Source organism: Excalfactoria chinensis, chromosome 5 (assembly GCF_039878825.1).
Source record: "Excalfactoria chinensis isolate bCotChi1 chromosome 5, bCotChi1.hap2, whole genome shotgun sequence".
Lineage (NCBI taxonomy): Eukaryota > Metazoa > Chordata > Aves > Galliformes > Phasianidae > Excalfactoria > Excalfactoria chinensis.
The window spans coordinates 39517104-39535537 of NC_092829.1; the positions used below are offsets into that span (position 1 = coordinate 39517104).

Sequence of the window (18434 nt, forward strand, 5' to 3'; positions counted from 1 at the left end):
AGTATTTCTCCTTATTCTGTGAAGCCGCTGATACATCCACTTCTCCCCTTTTCCTCAGTCAACATGAACCTGACATGCATCAGGTAAGGTAGAAAAACTCAGCTCTGCACTGATGACTTTTTGCCCTGAGTATGTAAATTCAAATAACTCTACCTGTAGATATCCTCAGAATAGTATAACCCCCAAACGTACCCAAACTGTAATGCTTTAGCAAATGATAAAGTTTGACTGGGCCAGAGAGCTGCACATTTTTGTTTTGTACTTTCTGATGAGTGAATATCTGCGTGCACTTCTAAAGCTTTGTAGGAGGTTTCGTTTGAATGGCAGAATATGAACACAGGCAATTTTCAATTCAGTGTCTCTAACCAAATACCAAGTTTTCTGAGACTTAAATGGCACGTTTTCAAAAAAGCCCGGGCCCAGGCTTTGAAGCCGTGTACATCATTTTGTAAGCGTAATCATTTGCACAACAAACTATTACCAGCTATCTGAACTTGAAGACCAGTAACTGACCAAGACTCAATAGCTTTTTTAAACCATCTGCAGGCAATTAATCTGTCTTCTTTTTCTGGTGCCAGCTTCTAACTACTCATTTATAAATGTCTAATTACCTGAAGCCAATTTCTGAAAATTTGGTCCTGAAAACACAGCATCCCCATTCTTCAAAAGAAACCAATCCAGACTTGCAACTCTGTTATCAAAGCTTCACCGGGATTATGACAGAAACCATACACCATGTTCTTTGCATACAATTATTTCAAAATTATGTTTTTTATTGAAGTGATCTGTCATTCCCTCCCCTCATTTTGATCATCCTACTCGTAATTTTTAGACTAAAAGAAATATATCATAATGTAAAAATTGAAAGGGCAGAGGGTAAAAGAGGGGGAGCGGGGATGGGAAGAGTATTCTAGAATTCCACTGGTTCAAAGGATGCTTCTGTTCTTTATGTATTTTATACATGCTACAAAGCATAAATATTTTCCCTTGCAATACATGACTCATAACTCAATTCTTCTTTTTTCCTTTAAATTAGAGTGTCAGCATCTATCCTAATTTTAAAAGGTTAATTTATAACCCATTCTTTTGCCATCTTAAATAAAAACTTACTTTGTACAATACAAGAAGTAAGCACGATACTGAAAAGACTCAGGGAGCAGTAACTGAAAAGTAAGTGGATGCCATTTTTATACTTACTTTTCAAAGTCAAATCAAATGTTAAGAATTCTTTCAATAACCCTTGTACTGTGTTAGATATTTTTAAATGTCAAGCAACTGAAACTCATAAAATACATTTTTAAACAAGCATATTTTATACACTCTTAATACTAATTATAGGTGTGACATTTATTTTATAACTTTAATACTCTATGTCTCAGTTAGGGACAAACACTGATTCTACGTTGAGAGTTTTGTCTGAATATGGCCTGCTGGGTCAGTTATTAATTTCTCTACTTTTCATGCTACCAATCTGTGTTAAATGAGTTTTTCAATGAGCCTTTGAATTTGCCTTTTAAAAGTGTTTTTAATCCTATGTAGCATTAGTTTAACAAATCTTTTCAATAGATGCCAAACCTTTTTCTTGTTTTAAGCAAAAACATAAAATATAAAATGTAGACAAAAAGTTATTAATCAATCTTTGCCAGTTCCATTTATAAAATTTCCTTTTCTTTCTTTTCCCCACCTTCCAACAATCTGCCTACTCACCAAGTATTCCCCTGTGAGTCGAGGAAAAATAATGCAGTCATCAAACTCACAGTTGAGGACATAGTTAATATTCTGCTATATCTTATAATCAGATTAGACTAAATATTCCTTACTCTTTCAAGAATAATAGCCTCTTCCTTTACTCCTCAAAGTATATTGAACCTACCCTCTAAAACACAGAAATATAACTGAATTTTCAGTAATGAATTAGATGAATTGAAAAGTCACCTGCTTTTTTATTTAATTATTTATTTGATTTTCTCCAACAAATACTCTGAAACAGTATATGGCTCTTATAGACAAGTGAACCAGTTTTCTATTTGTTCATTGTCATGTTAAATCATAACAGTTCCTATTTGCCCAATGCTATAATGTTAACTGTTGCCACCAGTTAACTGCTTCTAGTTTTGTGAAATGTGGAGTATGTATTGTGGTATATAACTGATTTTGTGCCAGTGGCATAAAAAAAACTGTATGCTGGAAAAAAAATGAATTCTTATTTCTGTTTTCTTTTGCAGTATAAGTCACCTCTAGGGAAGTAAACAGAGTAGCAGCATTCACCAGAAAATCAGCTCTACAGTTCAGCCTATTACTTGATTCAGTGTTTACTGTCTCTGTTTTACACACAGAGATCTGCTCTTGGAGCAGATCTTGCAGAGCTTAGAAAGGCTAGTCAGGACAGCACAGATGTGAAGAATTTCCCAAGTGAGTTTCTGTTGTCTAAATGGTCCTTAAAATGGGCATGATTGTCCCTCATCTTTGCTCCATGATCTCACATTGCTGTTTGCTATACTGAATGTTGTCCTTCTCAGTCTGATGCTGGCTATGCTCCCTCACCACCTTCTCTACTTTATTACAATACCCCACTTCACTTTACTATCTGGAAAATACCATCAAAATTCAACAAAGAACCTTGATCTCTAATTTCCCATTGAAATCAAGAGTGAAAAGCACTGATTTGATCTTAAAAACTTTGTTGAATGTGAGTCAGAGATTCAGATACACTCAAGTATATTCAAAAGCACTGTAATCCTTCACCATGGTAGTATGTAACTAACTGGCCCTTCTGTTATATTTATAAATCCACTAATTCGCAAAAGCACAATTCAAAATCAAGCAAGCACAAACAATGGTAGCTTCATCCAGTTCATTTTCCACATTGGTGTAGGCAAGCTTACACATTAATCACATGTTGTGCATAGAAATGTTTTTTTTTACTACTGTCATGCACAAGTAGAGAAGTTTGTAGAATAGCAATAGCGAAGCAACAAGCTGTATTTAATGTGAACTGGAGATAGCAAACAGTTGTAAAATGATTTTATACAAAAATAAGAAGCCATTTGCAGGAAAAGAATGAATGACACACTGCAATGGGAGACATTACCTTTTCATTCCTGCAGTTGTTTAGACCCATGTTATTCATGGAGGGCAATTTTCCATCAACACCATGTGGCTGCTGTTGCTGCTGCTGCTCCCTTTGGATCTGCTCTCTCATTTTCCGAGCCTCCTGAATGGCTTTCATTACTGTGTCCTGGTCCCCAAACAGGGCAGGTGAATTAAGACTGGAAAGAATATCTATAAACAGAGAACACACTTTATTTAGGTAATCACCCAAATTAGAATCCAGTGTAATCATTCAGTTCTCATCCTATTAAAACTGCAACCCCTTCAAAAGGAGGAGGGTTGGCGGTGGTTGTTTGTCTGAATTAATCTATAGAATTGATTCATAAGCCTGTTCTTTTCTTATAAATATAACCACTGAAGTCTTGACACAGCCTGATATGGAGGTATCTGAGTATAACCATAGACTCAACATTCAAACTTACATGCTCAACACAACATTTATCTGAAGCTTAGAGGGAAGCTTTTAAAGTATTGATAACAACAAAATGAACAAAGAAAGATAAAGAAATCTGATTTGGATGTGACTGTCAGACAGCATAGGTTCTGAAAGAGCACTTACAGTTACTTTGGCAGACAGAGCATATTATCAGATTAATATCAGTATAATGACAATTTTTGATAATATTTTAATGGCTTCTTCGGGAGCAAGGGGAAATGTTTTTATGGCTTATATTAAAAACATTCACACTTCTGTAACTATCTCTCTAGAATGATCTTTGAATTCAAACTTGTATGATGCTTTCTAATATTAGCAAGTGTAGTGGTAGCTGGAATTATATTGACAGGTAGAATAGCCAGCTAGCTATCTGCAGAAACTTGATCTTTTAGAGATCATGAGGCTCTCAAGTGTTTTCAGAACTGAACAAATCAAAATTTTTATATATCTAACGTATTTCTTTAACATACCTATTCATTTTTCACAAGTGTTTCTATATATTTTACAAGTACACTTGAGCTGTAGATAGTGAGTAAGTGGTTTGTAGCATTTAGTCACAGTTAAAATTTACTATCTGAACTTTAGGACTGACAACTGAGATTTTACAGCACTCAATTCAGTTTCTTGAATGCATAAGGGAGTCTTCACAGACAAATTTCAGATCAATTTTGTTTCATTACATAATAAGCTTTACTACTTAATTAAAGAAGTTTGGATATGGGTCCCAAAATTCCTTATTCTGGGAATGGTACATTTGAGCTAAACAGCTGAAAACCATATCTGGATTTGCCTTCTTGCCTGACTTCTGGTTTATCATATCGCATTGATACAATGAATGGTCCTTGGCCCTGGTTCAACAAAGTGAAAGCTTACTTATTTTAAGTATTGTACATTGTAGCATTGGAATGAAATAACCACATGAAACATCATTTCTGTGTGTCCAGTATCTAAGCGGGCTCTACATGCATGAAAAGCTATTTTTTCCTTCTTTAATCCAGAGGCCAAAATTAAAGAGTTAACTTTGCATGCACACTTCTATTTGATGTTTGTGGGGAAAATATTGATAGAAATCTCTCTTAAATGTGTTTCATATATGCATATTTATTTACTTTTTATATGTATTTGTATGTATATGTTAAATATTTATTTGCTGTATTTCCTATAGATGCATATCACTGCTGCATCATCTTGATTACTCCTGAAAATCCTTGGCATTCAAACATTATTTGAAAATCTTTCCTGTATATTTTCTCTCCATTTTAAACAGAAATGTAGATGTAAGTATCTATTTAATTCAGATGTGAGTGTATTCAAGCTGGCATTTCACACACAAAACTTGCCAGTTTTCTTCTTTCCCGAGGACAGATTAGTTACCTAAAGAGGATCCTCTTCCCAGAGATCCACCGAGGGGGCTGGGGATACCACTCTTGTTTGTCACTGTCACTGGACTGCTTTTGCTAGCTGGGAAGAGGTTCTGTGTTGGAGATGTTGGTGATTTGACTGGTTCAGCTGTCTTGGGTCGGGCTGAAAGATTCAGTGGCTGGGCTGCTTCATCCTACAAGAGTTTAATGTAAGTAACTATTAGGGAAAGACAAATGAACACATAATTTTGCAAGCAATCACTACTTTACACCTCGAAGACAATACCACATTCTCCTGCAATAATAACAAAAGAAGCTAATTATCTGCCTCCTTTAAGATTCAGTGAAAGGAAATCTCATTAATTTCTGTGTTATGCTTCTATTTACATTAACTATGTGGCTGGATTGTTCTTTTTGCCAAATTAAAATTTGAATTAGCTCACATTACAGCTTAATTTCCTAATGTGTTTTCAGAGATCTAAATTAACCTAGGGCATTTACAAAGAATTATTTAAAATTTCCAGCAGCTCAGTAATGCGTTTGCATTGGTTCTGTTTGAAAAGTTCCTGGCACTATAAAATTAAGTTATGTAGCTTATTTTTATATGTATTAGAAACTAAGCAATCAAATGTACTTCCATGAAAGAATCATTTGGAAGCCCCCGACAGTTCTTTGGCCCACATTTAATGCTGCTGCTATCTTATACATTCAGTGCATCTTATTTAGAGTGCATGTTTTGTTTAGTAAAATCATCTATGCTCTTCCCTCATAACAAAAGTATTTCAGTGAATTCAAATTCCTTGACTTACTATGGTAAAAAATGTACACTTTATGCATTTTAGAGATATTTTATATTTTTTCTAAAATTTAATTTTGGCTATTTTTTTAAAAATCCAAATATGTAATGTAATTTTGACAGATTTATGTAAAATCTGGATTTTTTTCACATAAAGCAATTCTGCTTCTTGATCATTCCATACTTCTGTAATTATTTCCATATTCTGTAGTTATTTCTGCTGCATTCAACCTTTACTGTGTCTGTACGCTTATTTGCATAAAGAAAAGGAATGGTTTTTTGAAGGATATGCAAATCTAGCATCAGTACTCATTTTCTTATACTTTTCATAGGCATTGTGAAAGAGATTCTGTCTTTGGCATACATCTCGATTCAGTGGTATGTGAGAAGACTATCTGAGAAACATCTTCACTTTTGGAAGACGACCCATTCACACTATTAATTTTTTCAACTGGAGTAGATACATCATAACCTTATTCCTACTCTTTGGGATTGTTCCTTTCACTGAATACATTTTAAAGAGCTTAGAAAGATAGATCTCTCATTTAAAACATGCCCATTGCAGAATCGAGATGGATATAAGAGAATATCATCCATATATTACAACACAGCATCGATCATTTCAAAGCTTAAAACTAAGTGTCAGAATACAATAACACAGCACATTATCTCATCTTTTCCATTCTTCTTACCATCAAGTAGTGATTTAGAAAAGTACAACCGATCATATACAAAGCATTAAAAAGGAAAACATAACTAACAGGTATTTATAATGTCATCATACCTCCAGTTTTAAACTATTTCTATAACATTTTCATTCTTCCCAACCCTGCAGTGCACACAAATGCCCACACATGTTCAGAGTCCAAGGGAAAGCAAAAACACAAAGGTATAAGGGACACAGTAGAGTCTCATGCTTTGTGGTCATGTTATGTGCAAACTGTTTCATTGCATGAACTGGCTTCAATAAATTCCTGTGAAAGTTCGAGCCCCTTTCAGACTATGAAGTTTGCTGGACTAGGGCCTGCAAACACATGCACATAGAAACCTGTGTGACCATGTTCAATTTCCAAATAATTTTCTGCCTACTACTGACTGAAAAAAAGCGAGGGGAAAAAAAAGTCTGAATGCTGCCAGAAGCCATTTGTTTGTACTTCATAGACAGCATTCTCTTCTCTGTGAGGCAACCAAAATGCTGGAAATCATTCTGGTCACTGACTTGAAAAACCCATCATTCTTTTTTGTAGGATCTGACTCCTGTAAAAGAATCCCATTAGTTCTATAAATAATGCATATAGTATATACAAACAACTGTTTAAATACAGAGAATACATGGAGGACTTGTTAAGCAATGCGTGATCATCAAAACTGTCATGTTCTATATGGGTAAAAAATTGCAAAGACAGCATACAGGTACCAGTTCATTAGAGTTTACATAAATATGTTTTATACTAACAACTAATTTTTTTCATCAGCTATTGGCATTTGTCCATATTAATTATCAGTAGTTTATTTTTAATATTTTCAATGCAATAGTATGCTTAATAAAAGGAGAACAAAATGACTTCTTTTTTTATTAAGGTATATTTCAGTCCATTCAAGTTAAATTATGTAGGGAAACCCCCAAGAATTTGCATGTGGTCAAGTGTGTAATAGGACTCAGCTGGCCACAAAGCTGGAATGATATTGGCCTTAGTTCAAGGAGATATGTGCTTAAATTTAACCAGGGAAAATTTGACTCATATAGCAAGGGTTTGGTTTGGTGTAGATCCATTTGGCTCATTCACTTACGAAATTACATTTTTGCATTAAAGTAGTCGGCAGTATATTCTCAATATCATAAATCACTGTTGCTGGTTCACTATACCACGGCAACTTTGCTGAAACAGTTGGGCTCTGCTTTTGGTGGCTTCTGTATTGACCATAACAAACTCTGCATATGTGGTAAATTTTACTGACTGCTCTCAAGCCTGGCATTGGATCACAAGAGGTAAAATATTAGACTAATACACGTCTACAGTTAAGTAAAGTGAATATTTTGCTAAACAAACCTTAGATCTGGCCATAATGGAATAGTTTTTATTTATTAGTACTCTCAGCCTAGCAAAAAAGTGTCACGGAAATTTATCAGCCCAGGCAGAAATATCTACTCATCCACACTTTACCACAATGATTGATGATAATGAAAAAACGAATGATATTTTACTCTCATGTCAAAAAAAATAAAAAAAAGAAATTGTCACTTCAAGCGAGTAAAATCTTCCCAGGCTGATTCAATGCTAAAGGACTATGCACCTATAGGGTTTTAGCAGTTAGCATTAAATGCATACTTCCTCGACACAAAGGTGACATACGCCTTATTGAGATCTATTGTAATAATTCTGCAGTTATAGCACTATCATTCAAATTGATAAAACATTTGAATGTGGTTTTTGTTTGTGGGTTACGGTTAGGTTGTTGGTTTTTTTTTTTCATATTTTATTGTTTTTCTCCAGTTTGCAGTACATTTTTTTCAAGCATGTTTGGTCTCATGAAAATCAGAGCCATAGGTCTACATAGCAATTAGAGCCAGCCTGTTCCTCCCAATGATACTAGATCCACCACAGATTTCAAGGGGTGCACAGTGTTCATTTCACACTGCTGGCAATTGCCTTGTTGTAGCTGCCTGGTTGGAAGTGAGAATAAGCAGGCACAGGAACCCAGCAGTGGCACAAAACCAAAGAGAAGCAGCCCTGTTGTCAGTAGCTGGGTGAAATCAGCAAAAGTCAAAGCAATCTGCAATGACACAATATTTTACCTGAAGTCCCAAATTACATTTTCTTTTTACATGAAGCTTTTTCCAAAATTGTTGAAGAAATGAAGCAAGAGATTTGTAAAATAATTAAATCTACAGTCTCTCATTTCTTGACAACATAAACTAGCACAATATTTTAAGATGCTCAAATGCTTGACCTGAAACAATTCGTGAAATGATTGTCATTTATGCACATTACTAGATTATAAAATGAAATAATGAAAATATCTCATTCTACTGATGAATCAGTTGTGCTCTCTAAGGTAGGAAGAGGGATGTCTGATATTTCTGGAAGCACAAACTGAACACTTTCTCTTCCCTTCTCTCTACTGATAATGCAGTACTAAACTTGAATATTTTATTGGAATTTTGTAAAGCTTTCATGTCCTTCCACTTTCAGCTGCAAAACAATTAAATAGATCATTCAGGCTCACTTTCAGACATTAACTTTTTTTCCTATTAAGAAATACCTTAACTTGAGTTACCGGGCTGGTCCCTCTTTTCTCATTTTTCATCCCAGTGGGTGAGAGTGCCCCTGCTGTATTTGGTGGCTGTGGAGTAGATGGCATTTTGGCTCCAGGAGAAACTTGCATGCTTGCCAGCTGAGCTGCATACAGTTGCTGGAAGACAAGAAAATATACAATATATTCCTTCAAAAATCCTAAAAGAAAAGCTGTAAATGTATGCAGTTTTTATTGCCCTGCTGTTTCTTCTCTTGAAAGAATGAGAGATTTTTTTCAGTACTTTCTTACTTCTAGTTTTTTCCTTCTCATTATTGTTTAAAAAAAAAAAAACAACAAAAACAAAAACAACAACCTAGCAAACTCTCACACACTGATACCTTCTTAAATTTGACTTTTATCTGATTTCTTTTTTCCTCTTTTAGTAAATACCGTCTCCCTTAGTGATGGTAATGAGCAAAGTGTTACACTGTACCCAAATATGAAGAAATAATAAAAAAAAGGCAATATTATAAGACTGGTTATGATAAAGTGGGATTAAAAAGTAGGATCAACCCCTGTCAGAAACAGTCAATGTTCCAGGCCTTCCACAGAACCTCTGTGGAGCTGACATGGGAAGCCTGTGTGACCATAAAGTAATGTTGCATTTTCTCCAGATGTCAATGAAAGCTAAAGCAGGCAACCGGGTGTGCCTCAGTGTACACTGATCATTATCTTTTAATTCTATAAAAGCTAATGGGAATGCAGACCTTAAAATTTTCTGTAAACAGTGATAGACAGACAGAAACACCCTCATGGGAATATGCATCCAACTTTTCAAAAAGTTTCACTGAAACTTAATAAAAGACCTTTGCATCAAAATTAACTATTCCACCAAACTAAAGTGTTTGCTGATGAAAAACAATAAGTCTTTTTTTTTTTCCCAGAGGCCAAACTTAAACCCCTCACCTTGAATTAGCATCAGCAATAATTTTTCTAACGTAAACAGGGAAGATCCTAATCCCTCTTCCACACATAGATCTATATAAACTTTGCCTTATTAGTGAGAAAAAAAGCCAGGTGGTTTGTATGTAATTTCCAACATCACTATCATTCAGATGGACAAATAAAAAAAATTACAGTAATCAAAAGCAGACCTTTCAGCACATGTAATTAAATGAAAGCTTAATAAAGAATAATTTGCAAGAGCCAGATGTGCTTATGTCATAATTGTTGCTTTCTTTGGAACCATTTTTCTAATGTAACAAGCCTCCACAGAAATGAAAGTTACACAATACTGTAAGCTCAGTGACTCAGTGGCTAGACAACCGCATGAAGGAGGGGCACAGTCACAGCTCTGGGTGACAAATGGAAGTTGTTGTTTGTTTGTTTGTTTCCTGCCAGCCCTTTTCAACATCACGTGTAGGCTACAAAAGGATCACAGATAAATATTTTGAAACCAACAGTTTGGATATTTTGGATAAAAATCCCCATGCCATAAAATTAATGCCCCAGTTCTAAAGAATGCAGATGCATTATGTATAGTAGGTGCTTTTGTCCCCGCCCCTTCTGCTGGGCATGTGACACTTTGGCAGTGGCCTATAAACGAGTGGTATAAACTGCAGGTAAATCCCTGTCTGCTGACCTGGATGCATTGCTTGCACGAGCCTGACAGCTGCCCTCGCCCTCACCCTCCACCGCAGGAATGGGGAGAAAATAAGAAGTTGATTTTCACAGGCAAAGACAGGAAGGTCATTAACCAGTAACCCACAATGGCCAAACAGACTCAACTTAGGGAAAAATTATTTAATTAAATGTCAACTACAACAGAGCCAGGTGATGAGAAACACAGAGAAAAACTACAGCTCATTTCCATCATGTCCCTCCTTAGCTCTTCATGGCCTGTTCCCACCCCCATAGCACCCCCCCACTCTTTCCACTCCTGGCCTGGGTGCTTCCACAGCTGGTTCTCACAGACTTATTCTTCACTCACTCCCATGCAGGATTTTTCCCTTCCTCAAACACGTTTTCCATGTGGCACTATGCTGAGGGGCTATATAACATTACTGAGTTACTCTAAAGTCAAAGGATTGAGTTTAGCCTGGCATTTCCAGAAATTCGTTTTACACAACAAAAGCAAATGTAACAATAAGTAACTTTACTTATCCCTCTGGTTTAAAGTACAACTATTCCATAGGTGAGTGCAAACCTTGCAAGAATTCACACTAGTGCTAGCAAAAAAGCATGTGGACTGGAAGTGTGTATAACTTCTGTTAATACCAATTTGTAATTGGGGGGGGGAGGGGAAGGTAGGCAACCTGGAAAACCTGTATTGCAGGGCTAAAATGGATATTTTTGCAAATACAAGTGATGTGACATGAAATCTAGGACCTCACATTGAGATGGGGAGGTTGTGAAGATTGTATTTGCAAGATTAAGGAGAAAACAAAACAAAACAAAAACAAAAACCAGTGAATGAATGCTGATTGTTGGCTTTTAATGCTGAAAAGGAAAATCTTCAATGGAAATTTTTCCATTGAAATTCAAACCCACCAGCTATTGAGTAGTGTCTAAAAAAATTAACCTACCTCAAACACTGAAGCATATATTATTTCCACTATATCTCTAGCACATAAAGAGAACAGTTTTATATAACTCTCATGCCAACCACTGACTCAGAAGGCTCTTGATTACTAATTAGATATTCAAAACCATCAAGTATTCGTGATTGTTTTAAGAAGCCTTAAAATACATATAGATTGATTGATTTATTTTTTTTTAAAGGTCACTAAGTTAGATTCTTATAATCCAGTTCTCAGCATTCAAATATAAGTAGGGCTGATTTTGCGTTACTGACTGCTGCCACATAGATAATAATTTTGTAAACCATCTTGCTTAAGGGACGTGAGCAAGGATGTAATTTTACACCTTACAGAACCACATTTTTTTGTTATATCATGATCTGACACAGAAGAGTAGGACTTTGAAGTGCTGCACGTCTCTCTTAAGGCAATGGCAAGTGAAATGTCACGCTTGGGCAATTAAAAGCTTATTGACTTAAGTTCTTGTTACCAAAATTCTATTCCAGTCCTAACCAACTAAAAATTTGAGGAGAATTTATGAAAAGTGGAGGACACTGTGAGTTGGAATGATGTCCATCTACCAAAAGAAAAAGAGTGGTTGTATGTAAGAGTGCTGTACTCAGCATGCAAAAAGCACAGCAAAATTACATAATGATTTTTTTGTACCCTGCAAACAGCAAAATTCACGCCAAACCCTTTTTATAGCATAGAGCTACAATTCAAGAAGAATAAGTGAGGAATACATTAATAAGAAGGATGGGGTAGAGAAAGAGGGGAAACATTCCCTGCTTTAGAAATTGCCTGTGGCATTTGATTTCCACTACACAATTTCTATTAAACAAATCATCCACAATCTAAAATTTGTCAGACAAAACTATGAGCTAATAATAGCACATCTTGGCTTATCAAAATGTTAAAACTTCTCTTATCATCTAAGTTTCACAACACCTTTGTGAGATATTTTCATGATGCACATGAATAATTGCCTTTACTGTCAATGTTCACACATGTCTTGCCAGAAGACAAAAGCCTTAGGCCTAAATATCCCTCTCCCAGGTTTCTGCAACACTTTTTCAATAGTTCATCAACTAGCTTTTTCAATAATCAAAATTCTTTCAATATTTCAAGTCCCTTTCCTGTACAACTTTTTGCCTCCACTTAGGCCAGTAATGTTTCTCTCACACCTACTCTGCTGAATGACAATGAAAACAAAGCAAATGAGCTTTCTCTGCACTAAATGTCATTTTTGAAACAGAAACACTGGTACTTACCTCGTGGGCTGTAGCATCTGTGTCTAAACGAATGAATAAAGGTGAAGAATTTTTGAGAACTGAATGTTACAGATATAACACATGGTGAGGCAAATTGAATGGGCCTTAAATCAACATAGTTAAGGAAGATTTACACTGACAACAACTTGTTAACTTTGTGACAGGCTGTTTTACCACCTAACACAGAATTATGATAAGCATAATCTTCTTACCAGTGGCTTGTCAATGGCAGGCCTTGTGGAAAAATAAGATATTTCAATAAAGAGAATGCGATTAACTGCACATAAGAGAGAAGCAGTTTCTTCAGGTAGGTAAGCCCAGGAAAGAAATGAGCACAGCAGTTGCACTTGTATGTACAAGAGTGAAAAGGCAAGGACTAAACATTTCAAATGAATGTGTTGATGAGGGAATGGAGCAGTGGAGTGATAATCCATATGTCATTCTTTGCAGTACAAATCTGAAGAAACTATAACAAACATGAGAAGTACAGAGATAAGGAAGAATGAGAAAGAAATAACCAGTGTAATGGAGAGTCAAAGAGTACGTGGATGAGGGCTTTCCTAGAAGAATGAATCACAATGGATGAACATCAAAATGTCCTAAAGAAAAACAATGCAGTGGAAGGTAGCTTGATCCAAGGAGGAAGAAGGGATTGGTTCTAGAAATCTTATCATTTTCTATTACTAAAAGATTTATGATCAAATGAAAAGACAGTCCTTTTCCTGTACTTGTACAAGATTTCTCCAAAGGTGCTAGACTTTTCTTTTTCCACTGAGAAAATGATGCTAAATATTACAGACATCGATTAAGTCTAAAGACTTCTATACTAAAAATGTAAATCCTGTGCTACATCTCAACAAATGCATTTGCTACAGTAAGTGACACTGAACAATAAAACTACTGAGAATCAAGTGCGATTTCTTATTTGTCAGCATTTTAAATGAATTGTGCAAAGCTGAAATATCTTATTTATAGAGATGAAAGTTCAGCTATTTAGACAATGAGTAATTTGGTTTCCAAAGATGAAAAACTCTAAGGAGTGACTGCAAATGCTGTCGAAATCCTGCACTACAAGAGGTAATGCAGTTATTTTTTTCCATAGTATATTTAGTACATAAGAGTTGCAAAGCTGTAATTCTAGAATTTTCCTTCCAACATGCAATAATAATGCTTAGAACCATCTAATAATCAAGGGCATTACAAGTTCACCAGAATCAGCAACATCTTTACTATTTTGAACACTCCCTTCTGAAAAGAACGTATCCAAAACAAAAAAGCCCACCTCTGGTGGGACTTTTTCTTCTTCTTTATTTATTTGTTTTCTTTTCAATTATTTCAATTATTGTTGTAGAAGTGCTTAAAATGATCTTGATTTCAAGCAGGCAAAAGGAAACAGTGTCTCTGAACAGTTTTCTTCTGTTTGAAGAATGGACTGGCACTTAAACCAATGTTTTGGACATCACAGGTAATAACTATAGAAATAAATGTTCTCTGCTGATCTGAGCCCAGTGGCACTTGTACACCCACCATCAGTTAAGGCCAACAATATTTTCAAAATGCAGTGCAAAAGCATAGTTATATTAATTAAAAAAAAAAATCACACACATCTTAATGTAAGTGCAAGAATTGTTTCTAACATAATGCTAATTGTAAGTATTTCTTTCTATTTTTAAAATAAATGGCTATAAAAATAATAAATTAGATGTTTCCTACATCAGATATGTTCAGAAACTAACATGGCAGTTGGAGACTCTGTGCTAGGGTAAAAAAACAAACAACAAACAAACAAACAAACAAATAAAAAAAACAGTATTATTGGATTCTGCATATAAAAATATTGCTGTCTAAAGATGCCTTTCGATGCAGCTCCATGGAGTGAGAGGTAGGTTAACAGAAAATGGCATCCAGAAACACAAGACAGCCAAAGTAACTCATCAGCAACTTAACCATGTGACAAACCCAGGGGCAACAGGCCAGCTACAGCCTGTAGAGTCTGCCAAGAAGCCAGATGCCATCACCAGAAAAACACCTTCCAGAGCTCAGCATCTGTGTTCTGGGAGTGCTCCCCATACAAAAGGAGGAGGAAGAGGAGAAGGAAGGAAAGGTGTATATACTAAAAAAAACACATGTACATAGACATGAAAGCTACTGTTATTTGTAAAAAAAAAAAAAAAAAGAAAACAAGATCCCTTCCAAGATCCCTTCAAGATTAAGCATTTATGCTAAAAGTGCATGTTTTCTTTGGCTTTGCAATGTATTTGTGTAGATGCTACCTGCTAAAAGAGTGATTTTTATAATTATCTTTCAATCAAATTTGGATGTCTCAGTACTATTTTCACAGTTTGTTCTAAGAAAAATGTTAAAAAATAAAAATAAAGTGAGTTTTAGAGAGGTGCAAGTACAGTGCAAAAGAGGGAAAATCTCTCCTCTTATGTCCACATGTGCCACAACACAGACAACAGTAGATTGCTGTTTAAGAACCAACAAGTATGCAACATGAACTTAACTCATACATCTATGCTAAATGACAGAACTCTTTTTCTTTCTTTGTGTTGGACTTAAATAATGTTGATCAAATACAGGAAGTAGGAATAACATTTAGGAAAAGTATCTTTGATTCAGAAAGAATAAGTAACAATAAACTGCAAAAAAATATATATTTTTTATCTCTAGAGAACACGTGGCTTAAATATATGTGTATGATTTCTGTTTAACAGCATCATTTTTTTCCTTCCCTATTTTGTACAGGTCTAACATCTCCACAATGGATGTAACATTCTGATTTTAAAACACTTAACATTACCCTACAGCAGTGTCTGCTCATTGTTAAGAGTGTGAAAAGACTCTACTTCTTATAACACTGCACCAAATACCTCTGCAAAAGGCCTTAAGGTGTAACACAAGCAGGCAGCCAATGAATTATCATAATTAATGTCACACTAACAAAGTCTGTTGCAGTGATTATTTATGTACTTGCTGGCTAATGTGCTCTCAGATTTATTACAGCCTAATATGTATGGGCAAACAAACTAACCTGAATTAATGAAAATACAAATACATTCCATGTTCAGAGGCATAGTTACAAGACTTCAGTTTTCCATATACGTTCTGGTGGGTATGTACTGAAAAAAAAACCTAAAATAATAATTTCATCTGTTATTACTGATCATCCTCTTTCTTTTCTGAACTATTAACACAAGTATTTTCAGTCTCTGTCACTGCTATTCTATGTAATCTCATGAGAAAATTTCATTTGGCCATAAATTCCACACAATGTCTATTTCCCTAAGAGACACACATGTCTGTTTCGCTCTTCTCTAAAGCTACAAGTAATATATACCTGAATTTCATCACCTAGTGCCTGCTGGTTCCCAACTTATATTACTGACCACAGTACTGGTTCAGAAAAAGAAAAATCACTCTCATAGCTTCTACTGCCCTGCTGTGGATAATGGCCAACCTATACCAAAGATAAAAGAATTTCTACACTTTTCAGATACTGCAGCTTGTATTGTTGTAGCACTGCAGAGTCGAGATCGCCTTATGCAAAATAACAGCTTTATTTTGTTAAAAGGGCCTAACTTTAAGTGGACCGTGGAATATTTATGGCTCTCAGTAGTCCTTTGAAAGAGTTATCTTATGTTTTTATGCCGATCATGGGTCAGAGGTTCAAATCAGCACTTCTTTCTGTCACTCCTTATATGTTTTACTATAATTTACAGCTCAGCAAGAGGACTCATAAAACAAAAGTGTCTATTTTACTTCAGCAACTAATTCTAGCTAATCAAAGCTTTCCAGCAAAACAACCCAGCATGAAACTCTGCGTGGAAAATATGCAGAGAACAAAGCGTTTTGTCAAATAACACATCTCATGATGTAAACACATATGTCTCTTATAGGAAATTTTATCGCTTCCACATTATCGGCACACAAAAGGAGCATTCTTGTCGCAGACCTGGTGCGACTGTGGAGTCATCGTCATTGGAAACAAGAGCCTGATTAGGTTCCCACACAGATATGAATAGATTTTCTTTTTTTAGTGCAATGCTGCCTTTCTTATTTCTTAAACAGACTAGTAATTGTGGCTGTAAAAACAGTGAATTGTGTTTGGACGACATTTGTTTCTTCATATTTTTTTTAGCTACCCAGTGACACCAAGTATCCCATATGGTTGTCCTCTTCTGGAAAGTCTGAGTTAATCCACAGCTGTGAAGATGAAGACGGACACAGCAGGCTTGAAGTCTGGTGGGTCCCTTGTCTGTTAATAAAGTCCACAGTCTGCTGGACAGATGTTAAGAGGATCTGTTAAATAAGTCAGTGACAAAGATCCAGATTTCTGCTGGGGAAAACAATTAGCGAGACAGTATCTATTCCTCACAGATCTTCAATTTTTGCTTCATCTTTTACAGAGGCAAAATGCCATTATTTGATAGGGAACAGTCCCACAGTATGTATAATAGTCCTACTCAAAATATGAATGAACTAGGAGATCCACTGGCACGCGTTCGGAAGAAGTGATAGACTTTTTTGTCCTTGACTTATTCCTGAGTGCTACAGCTCCTGTACTATTATTGGTGCAAGACACTAACTACAAGTTTGGTTTTATTTGTCATAGTATGCACTCATACTGAAAGAGCCTGAATAAGTGCTGTCAGCTATAACATATCCATTTCAATATTCGGTGTAATGGCAAATGTAAACTGCAGATGAAATTACCATTTGATTAATCTTTCTTTAAATGTTATTAACATTTCTTATATTTAAATAAAGGATTTACAGAGAACACATTTTGGTCCCAAAGATAATGCTTATATCCTGAGAAAAGGGAAGAAGTAAGAAAATGAAATGAGAAGAAATGTTCAGCAAGATTCCTGTCTAAAGACCTACTCTCTTTCCCCTGCCCACACTTATCATCATGGCCGGGCAGCATAGATATCCAATACCAAAGTCTCTCTCAGTTATAGTCATGTAAATTTGGAGAATACTGTACAGCTAAAATACTTGTACCAGTGCAATAAAGATCTAACCTACCTTCAGGCACATGTGCATTAAGATGCTCTTAGAACCATTTAGGTTTCATTTCAAAACTCTGTTTCTTACTCTCTTGACCTTATCCTTCTTTGACATAACAAAGTAGAAATGTCCATCAAAGCAGCTAGCTCTGCTTTGCTGCCTAAATGCAGGAAAGTCTCACTTATGCATTATTCCTGGGATCACAATCCTTAGAAATCAAATGGCGTTGATTACAATGAATTATGACAATTAAATACAATCTGTCAGGAACTGCCTGTTCAGAACCTGTTTACTGTAAAGCTGTGGGCAAAGCCAAGAAAGAATGCTTAGAGCTGAAACAAATTATCAATCACTGCAAGTTGCTAAGACAATCTATATAATTTGGCACCTGGTCGTTGCCTCTGTAATACTGTATTTTTTTCCCCTTAGAAAGTAAAGCAGTTAGTTTGTTTACAAGTTCTACAGCATCTTCACAAGTTTTCAAGGCAATGTCACAACACTGCCCTAAGAGACCACTGGGAATTTTTAATAAGACAGTATCAAAATTACAAAAAAAAATTAAAAAATGAATTCAAAGATGTATCCTAATATTTATACAACTGAACTTCAGTCAGTATATTAGGCATCTCG

General features: G+C 35.5%; 1 protein-coding gene across 10 annotated transcripts in view; it reads right to left on the bottom strand.

Annotated features, from left to right (window-relative positions):
* The window catches only part of SOX6 (SRY-box transcription factor 6), a 393141-nt gene that overhangs the window by 52254 nt on the left and 322453 nt on the right, over positions 1-18434 (bottom strand). For all 10 annotated transcript variants that reach the window (XM_072337682.1, XM_072337688.1, XM_072337687.1 and 7 more), the window contains 3 exons: positions 8969-9118; positions 4922-5102; positions 3092-3282 (listed from right to left, as the gene is read on the bottom strand). In XM_072337682.1, coding sequence (XP_072193783.1) covers positions 3092-3282; positions 4922-5102; positions 8969-9118 — 522 coding nt within the window. The remainder of the gene's footprint in view (positions 1-3091; positions 3283-4921; positions 5103-8968; positions 9119-18434) is intronic.